General features: G+C 41.7%; 1 protein-coding gene across 1 annotated transcript in view; it reads right to left on the reverse strand.

Annotated features, from left to right (window-relative positions):
* Positions 1–9,637: 9,637 nt before the first annotated feature.
* The window catches only part of Samd5 (sterile alpha motif domain containing 5), a 49,152-nt gene continuing 33,357 nt past the window's right edge, over positions 9,638–25,432 (reverse strand). The window contains 1 exon segment of the mRNA NM_001108901.1: positions 9,638–11,384. Within this exon segment, the coding sequence (NP_001102371.1) occupies positions 11,322–11,384 (63 nt within the window). The 3' untranslated portion in view covers positions 9,638–11,321.

Consider the following 25,432-nt stretch of genomic DNA (forward strand, 5'->3'; position numbering starts at 1 on the left):
CTGGGGATTAAGGGCAGGGTCTTGTGAATCTCACATAGGCAGTCTGCGTCTGCAGCACAACACAGTCTGGTTTGAAGATGGCTTTACCATATGCATGTCCACAATGTCATAATGTGGTTGTCATGTCTGGTAGTCCAACTGCAGAGCCACAAGCCACTCCAGTAAACAAGCCATATAAAAGCCATTTGAGGAAAGAATGGGTTGGAAAACCTTCAGTAGTCAGCCATGGAATAGCCTCAAGAATGTTCTGACATCTAAACTCAGAAGAGTTGGGATCTAAAATCGAGAGGCACAGACTCCCGTAAGTGTTCTATGGTAGCATACTTTTGGGTCAGAGAACTTCTGAGGCCAACAGGGTCACAGATGAGCATGAGTCAGTAGTGATGCACATGTGTCTGTCTACCAAAAATATTGGGATAATCACTGTGTATTTACTTAGTTTTATTTTTATGAGTGATTTATGCAAAGAGATAAGTCAAGGAGAGAAACAAGCACCTCCAAGTCAGACCTACACTACAGACTCCATGAGGGTTGGGTTCCCTGAACCAGCATGTACAAACAGTAGAACATACAGTCTAAAGCAATGATTCTATCACCTTAAGAGTTAATGCTTGGGGCTGGGGATTTAGCTCAGCGGTAGAGCGCTTGCCTAGCAAGCACAAGGCCCTGGGTTCGGTCCTCAGCTCCGAGAAAAAAAAAAAAAAAGAGTTAATGCTTACCTTGCTGTGTTTTGGCCTTATTGGGGACCCATGGCTCATTTTTTTCTTTCAGACTGTTTCCTTTAGGAATGGGAATGTTATTCTGCAATGCTTCGAATGAAAATGACCGAATAGCCTCGTGTAATTAGATGTTTGCCTCCCAATTGAACTGTTCAGGAAAGATTAGAAGTGCGCCCTTGTTGGAAGAGGTGTGTCACTAGGAATGGGCCAGATGCAGTCAGTCAGTCGGTATCTATCTATCTATCTATCTATCTATCTATCTATCTATCTATCTATCTATCTATCTATCTATCTTGTAGGCAAGATATGAGCTCTCAGTTACTGCTTCAATGCTATGCCTGTCTACCACCATGTTCCCCATCGCGATGTTGATGGGCAAATGCTCTGAGGCTCTAGGCAAGTCTTCAATTAAATGTTTTGGTGTATAAGTTGCCTTGGTCATGGTGTCTCTTCAAAGCAAAAGAACAGTGACTGAGACGCTCTGCTATGCCTGTCTTACCACTGAATTTTGGAAACGCATGTTTCACATCAAGTTTACAGTTGGGGAGCAACTAGCTTCAGGACAAAATCCATCTTTGACTCTCATCTTTGATTAAAATGATGAAAGGGACTCCAGACTTAGGCCTTTGACTTGGGATGAGTTAAGACTAGGAGAGCTCCTGAGGTGGAATATATATTACATATCCTTTGAAGTGGATTTGGAGAAGTCACAAGTAGAAAGCAGTGCTTTGGATGTAGTCCCTCCAAAACTCTCAGTTTCCAACATAACTGTGTTAAGAGGTGAGAGCTTCTGGAAGAAACTGTCTGAGGGGGCTCAGCTCTTACAAATGAGATTAAGACCATCACAAAAGAGGTGCTGCATCTCATTCATTCTCTTTCCATTCTGCCTTCAGCCATGTGAGGTCATGGCTCAGCATGGCGTCAGCTTCCCCACAGAGGTTACAGCCCTCACTAGCAATTAAACCTTCCCAGCTGCCAGAGCCTTGCAAAAATAAATGACCTAGGCTTGGGTTTTCTTTTACAGCACAAATGGGCTCAACAACATCTTCAGCTCTTCTCACACCTGAAACAAACCCCCTCCCCTCTCCCACCCCACTCCACCACTCCCGGGTAATTCTTGCCAATCTGTGCTCTCTAGTTTCTTGATAGAAGAGTGTTTATATTTGACTCTGGCAATAATTTTCAGTTCCATGGACACAAAAAGGTTAAGAAGGCAGGCTTAAAGTAACCCTATTGGAACTTAAATTTCAAATTCTTGGTTATTAGATACGTGACTTTGGATTAAGTTACCAAAAACTCATATTGATCTAAGTTTCTTCAACTAGAGAACGGGAATAATTCATACAAGAGAAAAAAAACTTTGCATAGTTGTTGTGGAGATTATGTCAAGGGTTTAGTTGCTTGGTATATATTAAGTGTCCTTTTAATGTTCTGTAACTGATTTATGAATACAAGCGTCTTCTCTAATATATCTTGTAACAGTTTTTAATTCATAAGTCACAGACTTTCCTTTTTAGATCCCTACCCCGTCCTCCCATCTGTCAACAATGCCTACCTGTTATTTGCATCTTCCCTAAATATAAGATCTTCAGCTAATAGGTTTATACATTGTTTTAAGGGCATAACCTGACTGTCATGTGATAGAACAGACTTAGTGACTTATATAAGGTCCCTGGGATTTGGGATTCTAAACGCTTGAGGCCTTCCCCTTTCTTGCATGTAATCCGTGCCTACAAGAAGGATGAAAGAAAACTAGTATATAATCACTGCTGAGTGCCACGATCCCTTTGAAGTCAAGCCATTATAATTCTCAGAAGCTCTAAAGGGTTCAAGGTCAGGTCTGAACAACTATTCCTAAGTACTCACCTTTCTACTGGTAGGAAGCAGAGGTAAGTAACCTTAGGGGGACAACAACCTTTTAAAGGGACAAACTTACGAAGCACAAACTAACATTAATCATACCTAAAACAGAGAGTGTACAAAACGCTAAGAGAATGCTTATCCTTCAAAACATCTTTTGTCTTAGTTACAGTTTCTATTGCTGCAAAGAGACGCCATGCCCTTAGCAACCTTTATAAAGGAAAACGTTTAATTGGAGTTGAATTTAACAGTTCAGAGGCTTAGTCCATTTTTGTCATGGAGGGAAACAATGGCAGCATATAGGCAGACTTTGTGCCGGAGGGGCAGCTAAGAGTTCTACATGTTGATCCACAGGCAGCAGCAGGAGACTGTGAGCTACACTGGGTATAGCTTGAGCTTATGAGACCTCAAAGCCTGCCCCACACAGTGAAACATTTACTCCAACAAGGTCACGCCTACTCCAACAAGGCAGTATCTCTTAATAGTGCTATTTCATATGGGTCAAGCATTCAGATACATTAGTCTATGAGACCATACTATTTTGAACACCCACATCTCTTTATTTTGTCTGACAGAAACCATATATTAACATGTAACAGGCGACAACCCCAGGGAGACCAGTTTTCATCTCAGGAGTAGACTGATCCTCAGTTTAAGTTGTAGGAGTCGAAGACACTTCCTCTGACAATTCAAGAAAATAAAATCTTCATTTCAATCAGGTGTCATTTTATTAATTGGTAGAGAACATAAAATTTTAATTGGTAAACTACTGAAACTTAGGATTTTTATATAAAAGAAAACTGGAAATCTAGAAAACCTGAATAACAATGGAGCCATGCTTGCAAATGTCTAACAATGGGAAATGTGGTTGAAAGACAAAGGGCAAGATGGCCTGCAAATACAGAAGACACGGTGTTCTGCCAGGGTTTTGAAAATCCTAGTAGAACCAACTCATTGACCCCGGAGTTCAGTTACTTTCAGCATGAGCATTCATTCAGTCATTCTTCAGTTCACTCAGTAACGTTTCCAAGAGCCAACATAGTACCAAAATGGAAAGGAAGCACCACATTTGAGCAAGCTTAGTTGGGGCTAAAAGGACATGCTGCTGGCCTGGTGAAGGCCACCAAAGACCTCAGGCAATGTCACTTCATTATTTCCTCCTAGAGACCTCCTATTACTCACTTACCATCTGTTTCTCAAACCTTACCCAGGGTGTGTTTGGCTCTTTTCTTCCCAGAATGCTTTCATAGACGGGAGGAGGAAGGTGGAAGGAGAAGTGGCCTAGACAATTCTACTCACCAGGAAAGCCAAGAATGGATTCAGAGTCTCTGAGTTGCAGACAAAGATTTAGGACAAAATTAAACGTTCGTTCTTCTTCCCGAGGGGTTATTTTGTGAATGTTCCTGGGGAGATTGCTGAACTTTCAGGCAGAAGTTAGAGTTAAATTGATTGAACTGATAGGGATATGAAAGATCGCTCACTGAACACAGAGTTCACAATCAATGTTCATTACTCAACCAAGAGGCAGATGAGATTCCACAGACATCCTGTTTTTGTGCAAGAATGTATTTTAAAGTGGAAGATGCTAGCCAAAAACGTGTCCATAATCATACGAATCTACTGTCTTCGGGGGTGGGGGTGAGTCTAGGAGGGAGCAACAAGTAACTTCTTCATTTAAAAATGTTTAAGATTTCTCTTTTAAATTAACAAAAATTCTCTGCGGGGCACCAGATGGCCTGGAATCAAACTAGGGGCACTCATTATCCAGATTCAGATGAAAGACTTTTTAGAAGCTGCCTGATGTGAGCTGATTTTTGCTAATGACATAAACCATTTATTCTCTATAAAACTCTCATCGGTGAGCGTTGCTGCATACACACAGCTTTCTAACTCGAAAAAAAAAAGTGTTTCATGATCATGAACTTTTCTAAATATGCTTATGAAATCAAGGAAAACTTGGAGGTGAAATATTGGGTTTTATAGCCTAGTCCTGGTTCCTGGAGGGGCCTGGGCCTACATGAACAAGTGCCAAGGCTAAGTCATGAACCAATGGTCTAAGATCAACCTCTGTGAGCTCTAGAAAAATGAGTCTTTTTAAAGGACGTCATAACATTCTGTAAGTATATGTACTAGACCTTACACTGGACAAAAAAAAACCAAGAGTAGGGCACTTGGGAAAAAAACAAACTACATCTTTATATTAAATTTACTTTTATCTCATATTCAATGTAGATAAAAACAATCACTAGAAATTATCAAGGCACATATAACCCAAAGCATTGTCATCCAATCTAATGTTTGGGGGGCTGTGACAAGCAAATAAAATGATTATCCTGCTTTTTCTAAGATCCTCAAATCCTAAAGCAATTATGTTTGGCTTTGGATTCAGGAGTCACAGTCTAATGCTGTCTGTAAGACATGGCTTATCTACAGTTGAATTGCAACAGTCCTCAAGTGGATGCAGTGTTCCGGGAGCCCCAGCAGATGCACACGCAGAGGAACTGATGCAGGGCCCTTCCTATCAATCAACACACCCCTCCACTCGGCATCCCATAAAGAAAGGTCGCTTTGTTCGCATGTAACCTTCCCACAAATCTACCCGAGCTCCTGTGATGGACTTACGTGTAGTTTTACGTGCATTGTGGGTGACTCCCTTTGCAGCTGGAACGCTGGCTCTCTGTGCTGACCATGTTGCTATCATAGCATAAACATTCACAGATTACCAGCTTAAACAATGTGCAAATTGTTGCCTTCGTCAGAATGGGAAAAGACTACAAAAGAGGCCAAGATGGAGCCACTGTGAAAATCGTGACATTTATTGAAGGGGAAACATAGGTTTGAAAATCACAATGATGCATACACGATATGGTTCACAGCCTAAATGTTTCAGTTAGGCTCTTCGCAGACTAGCCACATATAAGTCCCTTCATGAGGAAGCACCTCCAAGCGGGGAAAAGGTTACTTTGTCATTGTGTTTACAAACCCACATGGTAGTTTTTCCAATCAGAAAATCTGTGCTTGACCCCTTATCTCAACTTGTGGGTCACAACCTCTTTGCATGTCGATTGACCATTTCATAGCAGTTGCATATAAGATACCTGGCATATCAGAGAGTTATATTATGCAGTAGTAAAATTAAGGTTGAAAAGTAGCAAGTAACATAATTTTATGGTTGGGGGTCATCACAATGTTAAAAAAACAAAAACCTGCATTAAAGGGTTGCAGCATTAGGAAGGTCCAGAAACACTGATTTAAAAGAACATGTTGACGTCTTAGCCCTGCCCACAAACCTCTATATAAGCACAACTTTTCAATGGATGACTTTAATAACCCAACCTGTATCTCATAACATGCTCAACCAACGGGGCAGCATAATGAATGGTAGATTGTCTAACATATGCCTCATTTAACATTCCACCTTGTTTTTGAGACTTTGTATATAGTATTTTATCTTTGGGATAAGAAAAATTCACCTAATAAAAGATATTACACAGTATATATCTATTACAAATGTCCGGTTTAAATGTTCAGAAGTTCACTAATTGGATTTTGGCCCAGTGGAAGAAATTTAAGAAAAACTATTTTAAAAAAACAAAAACAAAAACAAAACACCCTTTGTTTGTTTGTTTGTTTGTTTTCTTTTTAGATAAAGGAGAGAAAAAGAAGAAAACATCGCACAGCTCTTATTATGAAATTTAACCACTCACCTTCCCTTAAAAGTATCTTTAATAGAAGCAATAAAACGAAACTTTATTTTCAGAACTTAGACAATTTAAAAAAGAAAATATCTATTTTGATAAGTAAAGAGAGGAAAGAAGGTTGATCAGTTTACTGCCTTTTCCTCCCCATTTACATGTGATAGAAATATCTAAACTAGTAATGATTGATCGTGCCAGGAAGTTACTGGATTTTTATCTCATTAGAACATAATAATACATAGCACTAGAGGATTTTAAAATCGAGAATCTGACACTGTAGAATATCTGATGTAGGGATATGTAATTAATGGTAAGACTCATTATGAGAGTGGAATCGGAATATTCTAGAAACCAAAGCCTAATGTGGTTTGCTCTGAGCAACCTGTTGTTGCTTAGTAAATCGTCTATGCACACACCCCTATGATTTTATTCTGTTACTAGCTTATCTCATGTACAAATTCCCCAATTCCTGCCACTTGGTTGGAACTAAGTTTTGGCCATTGGAGACTGGGTCTTCTTCTCATTTTTGTGGCCCTGGCTCTAATACTCTATTTTATTCCCTTGGATCCTTTGAAAGTGTGGGATAATTCATCAGCCTGGACGAGTTACTTTCACACCAACTTAGACATTACTCATAGTAGATGTGAGTGAAGCATCTCCCACACATTTTATTTTCTTCAATGTCTCTTTCTGCTGTTCTCCAACTCAAGAGAACCGGTTTACGACACTCAGTGATAAAAATATTCAGACTCGATGGTGTCAGTTCTGCCCCTGCTCACTGGTCTGAGTGGTTTCTTTCCACAGCTTAGAAAAGAGCGAGCTGATCCCTCACCTTTGCTTGGCAGGATGCCTCACAGACGCAGATGCAGCGATGAGGGAAGCCACTCACTGGCTTAGCTTGTGCAACACAGGACTGCACTCATCTGCCACACCCACTCCCTGAATGTATACCTGATGTTGTTATAAAAGCAGGAACACTAACAAAATATCTACATGTGTGCCCATATGACAATTTCTCCAGACTAGAAAAATGCTGGGCTTTATGAACCTGATCACTCTTTTTGCTGGGTGGTGGTGGTGGTGGTGGTGTGTGTGTGTGTATGTGTGTGTGCTTGTGTGTGTGTATGTGTGTGTGCTTGTGTGTGTATGTGTGTGTGCTTGTGTGTGTGTATGTGTGTGTGCTTGTGTGTGTATGTGTGTGTGCTTGTGTGTGTATGTGTTTATGTGTGTGTGCTTGTGTGTGTGCTTGTGTGTGTGTGTATGTGTGTGCTTGTGTGTGTGTGTGCACGCACGCACGTGGGCCAGAGGACAACCTCAGATGTTGTCCTTCAGATGCCATCAACTTTATGTATGTGAAAGAAAGACAGGTTCTCTCACTAATCTGGAGCTAACAAAGTAGTCCAGGCTAGCTCCAGGGATCCAACTATCCTCCCTTCCCTAGCACTGGATTACAAGTACTTGCCACCATGTTATCCTTTATAAATGAGGATTCTGGGGTCTAACTCAACCCTGTGTGCTTTCAAGGGCAGCCTCTTCCCCCGACTGAGCCACCTCCCCAACCTATTGTACAGTTAAGTCAAATTCTCTTCATTCAGCTGCTAATCATTCGTGGAACTCCTATTGTGACCGCAAGGGTAGCTTTTTTGAGCTCAAAAGAAAGCAAAAGTCCCGATTTAATAGACAGCAGCAGGACATGTCAATATATGCTTGAGTTCTCCAGTTAGTCTTAAGGTAATCTCTTCCACATAAGAGGAAATGAATGAAATAACTGAAATTCAGGAAGGGCGTGGGGGAGAGTCGGTGAGCGCCTGCTAATGCCTTGCCTGAGCCAAAGACTGAGAATAGATGTGAACTGGAGAACGCTTAAGCCTCTTAAGAAGTGGAGGGAGATACTTATTTTTGCCATTTGTGGACATGAGAAAAGAAGCTTTAAGTTTCAGAATTACTTGCAATGATTCCCCAAGCTGTACTGCATACAGCTTAGGTGCCTAGCAGGGTCACCACGAGAAAACACTCCTGGGGTAATTCTAGAACTTGAACTACAATCTGTGGAATTTCAAAGGAAAAACTCACTGCTCACTGTCATCCTGTAGCTCATCTACCAACCATGTTGGGAGTCTCTCTTATCTAAGAAACTGCTTGATCTGAACTGAGAAACTGCACTGTAGCCAAAAATTCAGGGCTTTTTTTTTTCCCTCTCTGAGATTTCTGACTTTGTTCTTCCCTTAAATTGCCATTTTCTGTGTCTAGAAACATCTCTCTTCCCCCTTCCACCATCACTGCCTGATTATGTGATTGTGTAATTGTGTGCGTGCATGCGTGATTGTGTGTGTGTGTGTGTGTGTGTGTGTGTGAGAGAGAGAGAGAGAGAGAGAGAGAGAGAGAGAGAGAGAGAGAGAGAGAGAGAGAACATGGAGGCCAAAGATTCCTCTGCAGGCAGACCTTGTTGTGGTTCCTCTGTTTTGATTGCTTATAATTCACCAAACAGACTAGGAGGCCAGCCAGCAAGCCATGGGGAACTTGCTGTCTCTTCCTCCCCAGTGCTGACAATATAACCCATATCACCACACCTGGCCTTTTTTTATGGAGGTTCTAGGGTTCAAAAACATTGGTCCTAATGCTTGCGTGGTACACACTTGACCAACAAAGCTATCTCCATTAGTCCCTCCTATTTTACTCTGTTTTGTTCTGATTTGCTTAATGAGATAGAATCTCATTACGTAACCTAGGCTGGCCTTGAGCTTGGAATTCCGCTGGGATTATGGATGGGTGCCACCATACTGGGCAAAGTAACATTTAGCATCAGTGACGTATACTTGCATTTAAGATGAAGAAAATTTTGCTATTATTCCCTAAACCTCTCAATATTATAAACTAAGACCCTGTCACTTATGACTTAATTTTCTGGGAACTATGAATCATCGCCACGGTCAGGATTTGCTGTTATATTTTCATCTTCTACAGTTAGATATTAAGGAAATCACCAGCATGTAGATAAAAGGGGGGGGGAAGCATAATGAGAAATTGACTCTTGAAGATAAGTCCCTAGAGATGCAATTCAAGGTCAGAATTCCTTTCATGGCTTCTTACTTCATCTGGATTCAATACAAAGGAATTAGCAAGCTTCTTTTCATTGGTTCTCTTCCCAAGTTTATCCTTCTAGCTTTACCTTAGACATCTTTCTGACCCACTGGCTATACCACCATCCTAAATTGTGACTCATAACTTAGGTAGATTATTGTTAATTTCAAATTCCAATAGTGGCATGGAGACAAGATTTAGATTTCGCCAAGTAATTGAAGTCGGACATCATTCAAATTGAAAATAAAGCTTGAAAGGACCCTAGGGCCATTTTTTGGTCGTAGAGGATTTTATTCTATTGCCTCCAGGGAAAATAATAGATTTTTTCAGAAATTGGGTCCTTGCTAGCCACAGTTCAACAAATGCATGCAAATGTACATCTGCGAAATAAATCTGCCACAGATGCGGCACCTGGAAATGAGGCCTCAACCAGGAAGCCGTTTATTATCACAATAAATCATATCAGTAATCTATGCAGACACCCACACCTCTTTAAAAAAAATCAAACAGGTATTTTACAGATCAGCTTATTTGAAAAGGTGACAAGCAATTGACTGTATGTGGCTCATAAGGGACAACTCACACACGTGCTCTTAGAACTTAATTTCCTTACACTTGTATTTAAAGCTCAAGAAAGGCTTTGCGCAGTGCCTAAAATCATCTCTAAAGGCAGCTCTAGTGGTTAAACTTTAGATTACAAAAACAAAAAACAGTATTATGGCATGAAACGCCTCTGGAGATGTAATCCCTTCTTAATCGGCTACCTATTTCTAGAGACAAAGTGACTGTCAGTCTCTTGCCTTTGAAAGTTTGCTGTTCATGTCCATAATTGCAGTGATACAAGCTGCATCTTTGCTCTACTCCTGAGTCGTGAAACGATGTTTCCACAAGCACAGTACATCCGAGGGGCTCTCTAGACTTGCCAGCGTCAGATGCTTGCTAACATTGTCAAATCACCTGGAGCCCTTCCTCAGCGAGGTTTAGACCCCATCACCAGGGTTGTATTTTCTTAGCAGAAAAGTGGACTAGCAACACCCAAAGGAAATAATGATGAGGAGGTAAAAAAAAAAAAAATACTCCAGGTTTCCTTCCCTTTTCCTTTATTCTCCTTGTGCACAGATGGGACAAGGCTCCTCTTGCCCACTGCCAAGGCTCACTTCCCTGCCCAACACCTGATATCAGAAGCATAGGGGGATGGGGGAGTTTGAGAGAAAGCATCTTGGGAAGGTGGGCAAGGACAAAGAAGAATATGAAGAGCTGACATGTATGGGCTATGGCACTCCTAATGTAACAGTCATCCCTCCACCAGATTAAAACTGAAAACCCAGAAAAATAATTTCTTCCTTAATCTGTCAGTGTTATGGCTACACTTAGATGTGAAACCACTATATAAAGTACCTAAAATAAGAGTTCCTTCCCCCAAACTAGCTTATATAGAATTATATGAAATATTGTAACTTAACGAAAACAAGGCCCTGTACGAAGTAAAATAACATGTATGCTAAAAAATAAAATGAAGGCTACTGTTCTCGAGACAGAGGCTAATTTGAAAGCTATCTAATTAAGTAGCTATTGTAAGAAACCTATTTTACGTAGTTTGCTTAAAATTAGTAATTCCCCACAAGTCTTAGTCAACCCCATCTATGATGATGAAAAAAAATTCAAAGAACAAAGGAGAGAAATTCCAAGAGATGTATCAGACTTCTTTCCACATGGAGTGTCCACTGAAAATCAAATCCAACATATTTCCATAGGTGGTCTGTCACTGCCTCTCTCCTGACTACTACACGTGAGTTACTCGGCTGACTAAGCTGATAATTCCAGAATTTTCCGAGCAAAAAGTTAAGCTGATGAGTGTTTGCAGAGTCACCATCCAGTTCCCCTTGTGAAAGAACGTTCTAAGTACGCCCCTTTCCAGTCTTCGGCACCTCATCAGTCCAACACGGGCTTTCAAAAATGATATCTAGCGGTTCTGTGATGACTTCGGCCAATTCATTAAGTACTCTAGGATGCCGGCCATGGGGACCTGTGGATTTGAACATATCTGGGTTACTGAGGTTATGTTTTGCCCATTCTTCCCCAAGTCCATCACGGATGACGGTTGAAAATGGCTTTCAGTGCCTCTGCCTTTTATGGATTCACTTTCTTGTTTAAGCTAATGAAGAACAACACATTATATTCTAAAGCCTTTGGTTTACTTTTAAATGGTCTCCCTTTTTTTTTCCCTCCCCTCATGTATGTCCCTTGTTAGAGAAGGAGAAGATGAAAACCTCAAATCTACCTTACAACAGTTCAGATTTCTCAATCACATGGTTCAATAACACGTTAGCAGCTTTTAATAGCAGAGCCAGCCGCAGCCGACATCCTGCAGAAGCCCCAAGTGTTAATGGCTGTCTATCTCACATGCAAAGGCAACTTTTGTATTCAACTTGGAACTGTGGCCGCTAGCGCTAATTCGGAATGCATCTTCCAAAATAAAAACGATTCACAATCATCTTTAATCATTATCTCTTGTATGCATAAACAATGATTTCTTCTGCCAGGCATTTCAGAACTGTGAGCTGGAAGGAGACAAATAGGGATTTCTGGGAAAGCAGAAATACATTGCTGTGTGGCTATTGGTGTCCAGAGCCTCGGGTTTATGTTACGTTAATCATCTCCAAGGTCTTACAGGTGTTGACAGCTTTAACCCCTTTACTGTCACATTGACTCCTCTGAAACTAAAAGACAGACACAGATGATAGTTTTCTGGCTGTCTGTTATACTCCACCATATGCAGAGAATCCCCTGACATGCTCAGGACAGACAAAGAGGAGCAGGAGGAAAAGGAGAGGTTAAAGAGACAAAGACACCTCACACTTGCCTCTCTCTGGCTTCCGTGTTTCTTGGATTAAACATGGGGTCTGGGGTTCTTGGTCTGTTTGTGTTTGCTCTGCGTTTGCTGTTGTTTGTTAGAAAAGGTTCTTTGGGGGAATGGTTGAATATGCTTTTGGTTTTGTTTTGTTTCCTAGTCTATCTCAGTTCACCCTTATACTGAGGTTTATTCTTTGATAGGTAACAATGCCCCTCAAACACAAGGCATTTTGCCGATTCCATAAAGACTCTTTTAAAGAATTAATTTATTCATCTAACACCTCTCAGAACGCACCCTTCTCACCCTTGCTCCTGCAATGGCTGCCTGCTGACTGCAACTCATAGCTAATATGCCATTAACTCTTAGCGTGGGAGACACCATAATCAGGCAATCTAAGCTGGTAGGAAGTATTACTGACCAAGCTTAATCATTCTCCTTTCCAGAGAGAGAACTATTTATAGTCCTCTGGTTTGGTATTTGGCTTTCACTTAAGAAAACCTCACTAATAATTAATATATTCCAAAAGTCACCTTTAAAACAATCTAACTTAATTCAATGCCTCTGTTAAAAATCACCTCCTGTTACCATCGGTGATCAAGCAATCTTTCATCTACCTTAACAAGCAGAGTTGTTGGAATGGTCTGGAGGGGGATAGGAGATTTTGGTGAAGTCCTAAGAGGAGAGATTATTGAAATACAAAGAAGGTAAAGTTGCTTCATTTTTTTTAATGCTGTAGTATACAAATAGATAAAGGGTATTAACAACAACTATCATATTTACTGTGTTGTATAAGATAACTTTCTGTTAGCATTAGGAAGAAAACAAGTTGAGAGAGCCTCAAGTTAGGATGTAAGCAGTCATGAGGAGAAAAGGAAGACCTTGGCTGAGAAAGAATATGTTCATAACGCACCTACCCTCCTGGGTGAGGCAGAACTCGGAATGAAGTCAGCTAAATCGCCTTCATGCCCTCACATGCTCCACAGACATGTGGAGAGAATGAATGCCTTTGGACAGTCTATTATGCTTCAAGTGTTGACACCCTTCACATTAAACTCATCCGGAGACTGGAAGCATGAATTCACTTCACAAACGTAGCCACAATCCAACAGCCTCCAGAGTCTCTCCTGTTCTTGGTTCCACAAAAGCAAATCAAATTCATCCAACAAGCCCAGTCTTGCAATTTGTTTTTTTTTTTGTTTTGTTTTTGTTTTTTATCATTCCCAAGGGAAGAGGGTGGGAGGCAGACAAACGGGATTTCCAAAACTGGGGCACGAAGAGTTTCAAGTTGGGAGAGCAGTAATTAGAAGAGCCTGTTGAGTTGTTGCCTCACGACTTGGGAAATGTTAAGAATTCTCCCTGTTACTGATCCTCTCAGTGCTCTGACGGCTGATACACACTGATATCCCACAGCCTAGTCCTCACAGGTCCCACTCAAGCGAGTTAAGAATGAGCAGACTCAGAATCTTGACAAGCTAAGCAAACGATTAAGACCTCTTAGAGTGAAACACACGTTTGACAATACAGCTCGTGCACCTTACTTTTTCTTTTTTAAATAGCCCGTTTTCCCCCTAAACTACATGGCATTCTCATATGAGAAGAATGGGTCTCTATCCATTCCACCAAAGAAAGTATCAATATATTCACGGTCGTTAATGTCTTCTTCCTTGGTGAGATGAAGATGTATCCCCATGGTGGGTAGAGAGCTTGCCTAACATTTAAGAGGTCTGGCCTTTCGTTCTCAGTACCACAAGAAGGGTTGATGCGGCGGGGAAGGGAGGAAAAATGAGAAGAAGACCCATGAAAGTAACAGTGTGTCTGGTGGGCTCTCAAATGTCTCCAAATCCAATCCGAGGATGAATGAATGCTGCATTGTTCTTAGGCCTTAAAACAGCTGCAGTTTTCCTGTGCTTAAGGACTAGATGTGCTTGAAGACTAAAAGAAGGGCATGAAGTTACATGGGGGTGGCAAACGCCTGTACTCCCAGCACTCGAAATTGGACAAGGAACATTCAGAAGCCCAAGGCCACCCTGAGCTACCTGGTGAGTTGGAGATCAGCCAGACTACAAGAGACCTTGTCTCAGAGAGTGGGAGAAGAGAAGGAAGGAGCGAGAGAGTGAGAGAGTGAGAGAGTGAGAGAGTGAGAGAGTGAGTGAGTGAGTGAGTGAGTGGGTGAATGTGAGTGGCAGAGGGCAAAGGAGGAATACTAAGTTTCCTGATGGGTGTGGTTTCACACACCCATATTCTCAGTATTTGGGAAGCTAATGCAGAATAATTTCTGTAGAGTGGAGACTGGCCCCCCAACCATAAAATCATTTTGTAATTTTGCTACAGTTGTGAATCATAATGTAATACCTGATATACAGGATATCAGGTACGCAATCCCGTGGGGGGTCACGACCTAAAGTTTGAGAGCCCCTGTCCTAAGCAAAGTCCTACCTTTCTCAGTCCAAAAAAATAACAGGAGATGGGGCATGGTTGAATGTCAAAAACCCTAGATTCAGTAGGTCATGAAGCTAAAACAAAAACATCTGTCACCAACTACCTAGGGTTCTTCAACTGTGGTTGTCTCCTTTTATCACCTAGGAGACAATAGCATTTTCCTTAGAAAGTTTCTCTGGGAGACAGCTGATATCACCCCCAAATACAAGGAAAGTACAGAGATACTTAACCGTTCAGGAGGGCCATTTTGTTTTAATTGAAAAACTAAATATGGAGACTGTGTGGCTGTTGGATTTGCACCTGCGCTGTTCTTTAGAGTATTATCAGGTAGAAACTCACTTCTCAGGATGGGTCTGCTTGCATGAAGCTCTGGTTGCCTCTAATTAGGAGAAGAACCACAAGCTCAAAAGAACAACAGACTTGAAGTTGCCTTAAAATCAGAACAATGAACGGAGGAAAATAAGATCTCAAAAGATGTTGATTTTCAAGTACAGAATCATGGCTTCTTTGTGGTCTAGACTGTGTCTCTTTCCCCCCGCCCCACCTCATTTCTCAGATTTGGGTTATAATATTGGTAGAGATCGCCAGAACTATCTACAGTGTATCATTCTTACATATAATTCTCATCAGAGTAAGCTCCTGTTGGGGAATTTTAATGTAGAAAGTTATTTTCCTTCACTTACAGAGAGAAGAAGTAACACGAGTCACTAAGCCCCTATGGGTCCTGATGGTCATTTTTAGATTTTTCCCTTCAGTCTGCTGCTTGGGGATGCTCAGACAGGCCTCTGGTCCCAACAGGAGAGAAGATGTGACTTCATACTGTACAAAGAGCTGATATTATAAGACACCTTAACCCGTCTTCTATTTTAGGGAGAGCTTACAAAATAGATTTCCTTGGAATCTATGGACTAAAAGAACATCTTCTTTTTCTTTAGAAACATGTGACATGTCCTCTTTCAAATGAAGAACAGGTCCTGTTGATTATCCAATCTGTCCCCACCTTGTTGACTTAATGTTCCCTTTCTGGAGCAAATTAGATGAATTAGAAGGAACTGCCTCTCCATGCCTCCTCTGGACATGAGTTTCTAATCTTCACTTCCCGACTTACCTACAGCTTTTCAGCAAATGCCAACTCTCCTAAAGAGGCTGCCTGGGAATTTTCCTACACACTTATTATTCATAAAACTCTCTGAAACACACTCGGAGGTTAAAAAAGCAAAAACATCTTTGTCTATGTTATCCTCAGGGCATTAACTGATGTTATAATTTTTCCAACTGAACAGTTATGTAAATTCGCCACTTCAAAAGCTGCTTTGCAGACCTCAGCACTGAGCACTCTTCCCCCACACAGAACCACCTGAAGGCCTGTGGTCAGCTAAGGGAGAGTCAGTACTGCAGGAGCTTCTAGAGGCCTGGAGTCAAGAGCTTCATCTAGCTCCTCCATCAGTAACAAGGGCTCAGGAATGTAACTGCGGGGGGATTCAGCATGAAGCTTTCTGTTGTTTTGTGATAATTATCAGCCAGTCAGAACAGGAACCCAAGGTTAGTTAGGTCATCTCTCTTTTCAGAGTTTTAATAGTACGGCTGAAGAAGGGAAACGGAAATGAGTTCAGATTAGACAAGGAGCTTTAGCCACAGTTCCAGGGTAGGGGAGGGGTCCCATGGTGTCCACACAGGCAAATAAGGTGATAAGGACTGCTGAAGTCAACAGGGATAATGGGCGTGGGGTGGGGTGGGGCAGTAATTCTAGAGGGAAGCTGGGCCCCACCTCAGGAAGACTCAAGAGACAAATGACCAGAAGGGCTCAGATACTGGCACAACTGAGGGTCAGGGAGAGGCAGCTAAGGAGTGAAGCTCTGCTTCCTTATGTAGTAGTGGCCGGCCAAGGCTGGCTGCAGGATGAGTAGTGGGGTGGGGAGACGCTAACAAGACTGAAGTCCACCCACCCAGACCACTTCAGTGTGGACATTGGTCTCTCGTAAGAAAGCAGCACTGTGCCAGGGCTTTTGGAGTTTCTCTCTACACTATAATGCCAGATCTCCAAACATGATCAAAGCCTAGGAGTATAATACCAAAGACTGGAGATCCCAAGGTGCATGGTTCAGAGTGGTTGGCCCTCTAGTGAAGTTCTTTGAAACACCCTTACTTGGTGCTCTGTGGATGAAAAAAGCTCCTGGTGACGTTGGTCTCTACAGTGTTCCGGGCCCCTCTCCTTGTTACTCCTCTTTCCCTACCCCTGTCTCATTTTCTTACTTGTAATGATGTCCTCTGTAACTATTAATTAACAATCTTTGAAATCAGTTAACCTTAGTGTCTGTTTTCTCTTACTCCACTGATCACAAATATATCTGTCACTACTGTAGGTGTCTAATGCATACTGGGAAGGTTATAATCCACTGCTCCATGATAGGAAATACACTATTACTATTTACTGAGGGAAGCCTCCCATCAAGAATGTGTGCTTGCATATAATCTCTCCTCCTCACCCCACACCAGCTTGATAGAGAGCCAGAACCTAATTAATAAATGAAGAAGCTGAGGTTTTGAGATGCAGATGTGCTGCTCCGAACGCTGCTAATGTAGGGCAGAACAGCTTCCTGTGGCAAGTTCCACCTTAGCAAATGGCATGCATTCAGGGCAGTCGACTTTGCCATCCTTAGTAGCTGAAAAGCATCCCAAAAGTGCAACCTCAGTGGGAAGCCAGGTGTCTTATATTTGGAACTTATCACAGATTTGGGTTAAATTCAGTGGAGGTTTAAGGCGGACCTGAAATCCCATTGCCTGATGACCTCATATGAAGGAGAGAGGAAGTGGAGACATAGTAAGGGGACCACATGAAGGGAGAAGAAGAGATAGGAGTGAAACACTGTAGATCCACCTTAAATCCAGGGACTGTAGATCCACCTTAAATCCAGGGACTGTAGATCCACCTTAAATCCAGGGAGTCTAGACCCACCAGCAAAACCAGAAAGGCAAGGAAGGATGCTCCCTTCCCAGTCTTTAGAGGGATCCACGCCTCCTGACACTATGGCCTTTTACTTCACGCCTCTAGAAGCATGAGGGAGAGGCTCTGTCATTTTAAGCCACCTAGCTCTGTGATAGCTGTCACCACGTCCTTTAGGGGACAAATTTAGAGCACCTTTCTCACCAACAGACATAAGTTGTAAACGGAAGATAGGGATAGTTGAAACTGCTTTGTTGTTTTTAGAAGTGCATGTGCAAATGTGATTTTTAGTGAACCGGAATTTTATTTTCAGAATATACAATGTTACTCAAAATGTTTATTTAGATATTGTACAAAATGCCTATCTTGATTTCGTTTATAACACTAATTACATAGAGAGAAAACTTTGGCCTCTTTCTATTCTACACAGGATATAAACTGCTTGAATTATGTAGAACACATTCATAAGAGTACATCAACGACATATATATATGCAAATACATCTTATTAAAGAGAAAGAAATACTAGGAACTGTCAAGAGACAGAGTTTTCTAGATTTCTATTTTCCCCTTAAAATTTGCTCTTTGTCATTAACAATAAATATCATCTGTTGTCTTTCTTGAAATAATGGGTTCCGGAGCTAGAGAGATGAGTCAGAAGTTAAGAAAACTTCCTACTCTTGTGGCCGATGCATCAGTGACCTACACCCACATGGCAGCTTACAATTGCTTGCAACTCCAGCTTCGAGGAATCTGACACCCTCTTCAGGATTCTGCATACATACACATACACAAGTACACATGCACACACACATATATGCTTGTCCTGACACATATACACACACAGGCTCATTCTCACATACACGTGTTCATTCTCACACACTCGCATACACACACACACATACACATACACATACACATGCTAGTTCTGATGCACACACAAAAATAAATTTTTTTTTTTTTGGTTCTTTTTTTCGGAGCTGGGGACCGAACCCAGGGCCTTGCGCTTCCTAGGCAAGCGCTCTACCACTGAGCTAAATCCCCAACCCCAAAAATAAAATTTTTAAGCATTTTTTAAAAGAAAAGGAAAATACTAGTTTCAATACTATTTTCAAATAGTCTTCTAAATATCCCCACTGTGAACACTTATGGTTTACCCACAGCTGCTCCCACCAATTAGAATGGTGCTCCATGGAAAAGCATCTTCAGTAAGCAGAACAACAGACAGCATCAATGTCTGCCAGGGACACAGGTTCATTCCAGTGCCCACAAAAGGGTACCATGTACTTCTATTCTGTCACTCAGAACTCAGAATAGAAAACAAAACAAGTACACCAAAGCTGCGATTAAGTGAAGTTATTATTAATTCTTTTGCATCAGAGAGGATCTGATGATGGAGAATGGTTTCTTAGGGTTTGTGGCAGTGTGGAGGTTAGGGGTAAAGTACAGAGACAGACTAGCATTTGTGTGCCAGCATTTGTGCCCACCATTACTCTGCTGGCAGTATATACATCGACACAGTGGTGAAAGGGTGGATAATGCCATTATATCTCATGACATTATATCTCAAAGTCTCCTGGAGGGAACCATTGGGGGGTCTTCAGACCACACTTTGAGACCCGCCATTCTATTTCATTTCTAGACACCCTAGACTAGAGGGATCACAAACGCAGCAAGTCTCAGACCAAGTCCTGAGTCTGGAACACATTATAATTTGCCTTTCACACTACAGCACCTCCTGTACAACCACTGCACACTAACCCTTCTGGCCTCCCATCCGGCTTTAGTCCCACAGACCTGGGACCTTCCTGTCTTGAAGGTGAGCTGACCTTTCCTGTCCGGTGAGAGGATTTGCAAAGATGGCTGGTCTACTCACAAACACATGTTTCTCTCGGGGGTGGGGGGGGGGTGGGGGGGGGCTAGCCTGCCAGCTTTGAAAATAGCAAGAGCTTTTGAGGTGGCATGGGTATTTCTGAACACAGGCAGTCTCCTTTATCAAAATTACCCATGCTCTCCTACCATCCAGACTCAGCCTCCCAAATACTGAAGCGTGACCTCTGCTAGGCCTTGACCTCACCTGCCAAATTGAAATGGGCAGGGAAGCAAGACAAGTGTCATAATCCTCTTTAGCAATTCCATCCTGGGCACATTTGCATTTTTAGCTGCAGCCTAAGGAAGCATTTTCTGCTGCTCCCTTTGTCTCTGATTTTGGCAGGGGAAAGGGGACCCTTTAGACAGTAGCGCACTCTCATGGACTCGAAGCTTGGGCCTGTAAAAGAACAGCAGGTACAAAGTCAACGGAACCACCCTCAAAGCGCTGACCTCACCTAAATGAACTCTGAGGAGGCGTGAATGGAGACCTGCGGCAGCCAAAAACGTAAATCGCGCCATCTTTCATCATGCCCCAGAGGTCTCAACCAGGCACACTTGCTGTTACATTCTGAAGGTACCCAGAAGAAGTGGGAGCGGAATGTGAAAAAGGCAGCGTCCCTGATAGCTCAAGTCCCTGTGTGTTCACAGTGGGCTCCAGACAGAGCATTCGGAGATGCTACGAAGTGAATGTGGATGTGGAAGCAGAGTGGCTAGAGGAGGGGGAAGAGTGCGCTTCAGTGGCCAGTCAGCTTCTAGGTAGTTCTAGAACCATCTTATCCTTTCCTTATAGCGCAGCTTTGAAAGCCCCTGGAGGAAGTCATCAACCCCAAGCTTGTCACTTCCTGGATGAAAGTCTGTGTGTCCAGCCATCCAGCCTCACCACTCCTTCAGCTTTCCCTCTGCCAACTACGAACACCTTGGCGTGCCACATCTCTGAGGGCTTTGGCAAGTATTATCCAGAACTTAAGCCATCAACTAAGCATCTACCCTATACAGAAACATGAAATTATGCATTTTTGTTCAATCACTTAGGAATGTAAACTCACCCTTAAGGAATAATTGATTCTCAAGCACATCTTCCAAACAGAACCGTAATGAGCGTTCAGCAACATTATTGAGTTAGTCACTCGCAAACGTTATTAAAATAGATCGTGAGTCATGCACATGCTTTAAGCATGGGTTAGACATTAACTTTTAAATTCTTCATTTAGCTTCGTGAAGCAATGCCCTATAGAACATAACTTCCACAGACGTCGTCCTCAGCTTGTGGAAGCATAAAGATCTCTTTAATTGTTTTAAACACAGACTTCCCCTCCAGGTACGTGTGTCTGTGTGTGCGCACGCACATGTGCACACATATACACACATTCTAAAACCTGCACGTGCGCATATACACACGTTCTAAAACCTGCACATGCGCACATACACACATTCTAAAACCCACACATGCGCATAAACACAATCTAAAACCTGTACATGCGCACATGCACACATTCCAAAACCATATGTATATTTCTTCCCTATGGTCTTTTTTATTGAGAAAAAATATTGTTTTACAAGTAACTAGAAATTCAAGAACTTCGAATACATTTATGTGAAACATAATATTTATGGAGCAAGTTGGTACCAAACAGGATTGAGATCTCTTGCATTAACGCTGCCGCCTTTCCTAGTAGAATGGATGACCGTCCACTAAAAGTGGACTCTTAAAAAAGAAATACAGATTTTTTTTCTTTAAATTGGCAAAATGGTTAAATGAGTAAAAGCTATGTTCCAGAATTTTAACTTCAATTGTGGCATGAGTGGTCTCTCTATTCTTGTACTGGATAGTATATAACAGACAGGAATATTCTACAGCAAGATTTGAAGGCGCTAACATTTTTTTCTTTTAATGCAAAGGTGGTTGGCGTGCTCCCACCCATTCTTCCCCAGTTGAGTCTTGAAATATCATTGTTTACTACTTCAGTAATCTGTCCCACTGCAACAAAGATATGAAATAGAGCCGCGGGTAATCCCTGATCTCTGGAAACTGTGATTCCAGAGCTGAAATAGAAAGTACCCGCATCTCCTGAGCTAACAGCAGATCCAGGGAAACATCCCTACACAAAAACACAGCCCAGAAGGTGAATACATTTCAGAAAATTTACAATAGGATAAAAGGATTTTAGAATCTCCTTGTCTGTGGGTCACAGGGCCCAATTCTGAGCTTTGGCTTTTGTTTATCAGAAATGCGCATGTGTGCACGGACACACACACACACACACACACACACCTCTGCTGTGATCACATGTATTAACGCTTTGTTTCTATATTTTCATTCCTGCTGAAACTAAATATAAAGTAACCTTTCACATTAAAGAAGCTGTCTTTTATTCTCAGACCTAATGTGCGAGATCATGCTACTTAACACTACGTTACATTCGCAGATCATGCAAGTTAAATAAAGACACCTTGCAGGTTTCTTAATATAGACTTTGCTAAGATTAGTTATGCATCTGCCACCTTAGCATTCAGATTGGAGGGCAGGAAAAAAAAAAGCTGTAGTTAGAAATCACACTTGCATCGCAAGTGCTTAGAATTTCACGGTTCATTTAAGAGCATCACAATCAAGAATTTAATTATGTCAAAAAGGGAGCGGGATCTTCTAATGGTTCAGATCATTCCCCTCTTTATTCTCTTTCCTACCCTACAAAATCAACCAGTCCTTTTAACCTCCATGGACCCATTTTCTGATATATGAAATAAAGGGGTGATTTGAAAGTATCCTCCGTCCTACTGTGTTGTTTTTAAAGTTTGCAAGGACAGATCAAAGAGAAAGCAGAGGAAGGCCAGAGCCGGGGAATTATTGGAATATACTCAAGTCCATCCATAAATAAAACAGTAATTACTGTGATCCCCTGAAAAACATGGTCCTACAAGGCACTCACAGTGGACTGGCAACTCTGAGGTAAAGAACAGTAAAATATTTTAGGATAACAATGCTACCACAACCCCTATTGTGCTTTCACACTTCAGATTTGTCTATTAGTGTTCTGTTAAAAAGAAGTCTCCATCTATCGATTCGAGTTGGTACAATGCTTGTCTGGAATGCACTTAATACAGGGTTCAGTCCCCCCCATCACTGCATAAAACTGGGCACAGCAACACACACTGTAACCCCAGTATCTGGGAGACAGAAGAAGGAAAATCTAAAGTTCAAATTTATTCTAGGCTACACAACCAGTTCATTATAGAAAGCTCATCTCAAACCAGCAAATACAGGTTCCATCCGACTAAGACTAATGTGCTGGGTCATGACTAAGCACATGACTGACTAAGTGCTTATGGCAGGGGAGTGAGTTGTTCCAGAACCAACAAATCGAGTAAAAATAACTTCTAATGTGACTAACAAAGTGGTCCTATTTTGAAGCTACTGTAAACACACAGTGTGATCACATACATGACAGAACTCCATAAATAATCACTGTGGTGGTTGGTCCCGTTGAAGTGGAATCTAATAGACGGCTGGTTTTATTCCTCCAGGAAGCAGAGCCTGAGGCAAAGATCTGTAGGCAAGAGTTTGGAAGTACAATCCCTGAGCAAAGGAGGAAGGAGGGGAAAAAAAGAACAAAACAATAAAGAGAAAGCCACTACAGGATGCAAGACGGAATTAGCCACTTGGCTCTGTGTTGCCCAATTACAGGAGATTACCCAGAAGCATTAGCAAATGAGTCTGAGTCTCAGAATCCTGCATGAGGAAAGCAAGGAGGGAACCATGTCTCCACCAGCTCCCATCTCCCTCTTATCAAAGCCATCCTCTTAAGTATTAATTTCCTTGCACTTCCTGTTTATCCGTGTGAGTGCTTCGTCAGCTCCTGTAGGGAGTGCTTGACAGAGTGAGTGAAGCCTCCGTGGGAGCTAAAGCACCAAGCAAGCACAGGCCTAAACCAATGAGCTGTCAATTGGTACCTAGGTGATGTCAGCTGAAGGAGGAGTGGAATCGCTTGCTCAGCAGTGGCTAGAATAAGACTTAAGGCCACGATCTTCTGAAGTGATGCACACAGAGCCAGGCCATCTGTATCAGTCAGGGCAGTCCAATTATGCTGCAGTAACAAATGACCCCGCATTTCAAAAGTTTGCAACAAAAGCTTATTTCTCACTCTTATTATTTCTCCCAAGTCTACTCGGGGTCAGCTACAGTTCTGCGCCGTTTTCTTTGCTGAGGTTCAGAGTTGACCAGACCAACTCTATCAGGAGTACAGCCAGTACTGAGACTAAGGGAAGAGATTGAAACTGTGACCTTCTCACAGGTTTGTGAAGATGCTGCTTAAAATAAACCCAAATCATTTCTTTGACCAAAAACATGTCATAGGTAAAAAGACAAGGGCTCTGACCACCTCCTTCAGGGATACTGAGGACACAGTAGTAGAACACAACGGTATATATTGGAGAGGAGGCTCAGTGGGTAAGCAGCTAGCTGGACAAGCATGAAGGCTTGAGTTTGGATGCCCAGCATCTACATGGAAAGCAGGGTATGTGGAGCTTGTCTGTAAACCCAATGCGGGTGGGCAGATCTTGGGGACTCGTTGGAAGCACATCTAGCTGAAATACCGAACACCAGGTTTAATCTCCGGGCCCATCTCAAAATATAAGACAGGCAAAATTAGAGGAAAATGTAGATGTCTGGACATGTGTGGGCAAGCACACATGCATATACATATATATACACACAAATACACACAAACACATACAAACAAACACATACACACATACACATACACACACACACACACACACACACACACACACACACACACACACGAAATGTGCCTCCATTTGGGGGGAAGAAAGCAAAGGATAGGAAAACAATTCATTCTGGGACCTTCGTGGAAGCTTGCTTCTGGTATCATGTTTTCTTTGAGCACAGAGCTCAGAGGATTGTTTTTAACTTAGAAGTTTAAGAAAAACAAAACAAAAAAAAAAGACTCTAAAACACAAATGTTTAAAAATATTAACTCCTTATAAAAGAAAACAGATAAATCCCTCTAGATTTTGTTTCCAATAAGAAAATAAGGCATGGGCGTACCTTAGAGGGGTACCTGAACTCATTTAAATACGATGTATAAATTTAAATATTCTATAGCTGTTTAGTCAAGCTGGGCTCTTAGAAGTCACCAATGAAGTGACGATGTTGAAGCAAGTTAAAAAACAGAACCTGGATAGGACTTGGATCTCTGTGTCCCTGCCAAGATTCGGGTGGCAGCCAACATAGTGTTTATCATGTTAGACTCTAGTCTAAATGTAGACAACAAGCAATTAGACATGTTAGCAACGAAGATCACTTCGAACCCTTGTCGAGTTCTATAAAAATCATTAAGAAGTGGTGCAACAGGGACAGATGGTGTCAGTTCACAAGAGACAGTTTCTTTGAGATGGCAGCATCGAAGAAAATCATGAAACCTTGGGTGTAAAATCTAAACATGGTTTTTAATATTAGTTAGGAAACTATCCTCCACACTAGCGGATATTGCTACACTCTTGTGATATCACCCTCAGCCTCTTTTTATACTCTCTGCTCCTCATGAAATCAACCTCCTTTAATTCCATATGTGTGTGTGTGTGTTATATGTATATATACAGATATGTGTGTGATGTATATATATGCATGTATATATTTTTCCAAATATATAAATTCCATATGTACATCTATTTCTTATTGTACTCATTAAGTAAAATTTTGTCAATATTGTTGGTAATTTTAAATCTACGCAAGGTTTTTTTGATATGACCATTAATTGTTTCTTGTTTTGAGAAACAATTGGTGAGTGTTAGTTTGCTTGATTTTGGTGGTTTTTTTGTGGGGGTCGGTTTTGGTGTTTTCTGTGGACCAAAACCAAAATTTGTCCTTTCTCCTGATCAACTTGAAATGTTCCCATGACTACTGTGTGTTGAGGAATTTCCTTTTCAATCTGTACTTGAGCAGAAAC

Source organism: Rattus norvegicus, chromosome 1 (assembly GCF_021556685.1).
Source record: "Rattus norvegicus strain SHRSP/BbbUtx chromosome 1, alternate assembly SHRSP_T2T, whole genome shotgun sequence".
In the NCBI taxonomy this organism is placed as follows: domain Eukaryota; kingdom Metazoa; phylum Chordata; class Mammalia; order Rodentia; family Muridae; genus Rattus; species Rattus norvegicus.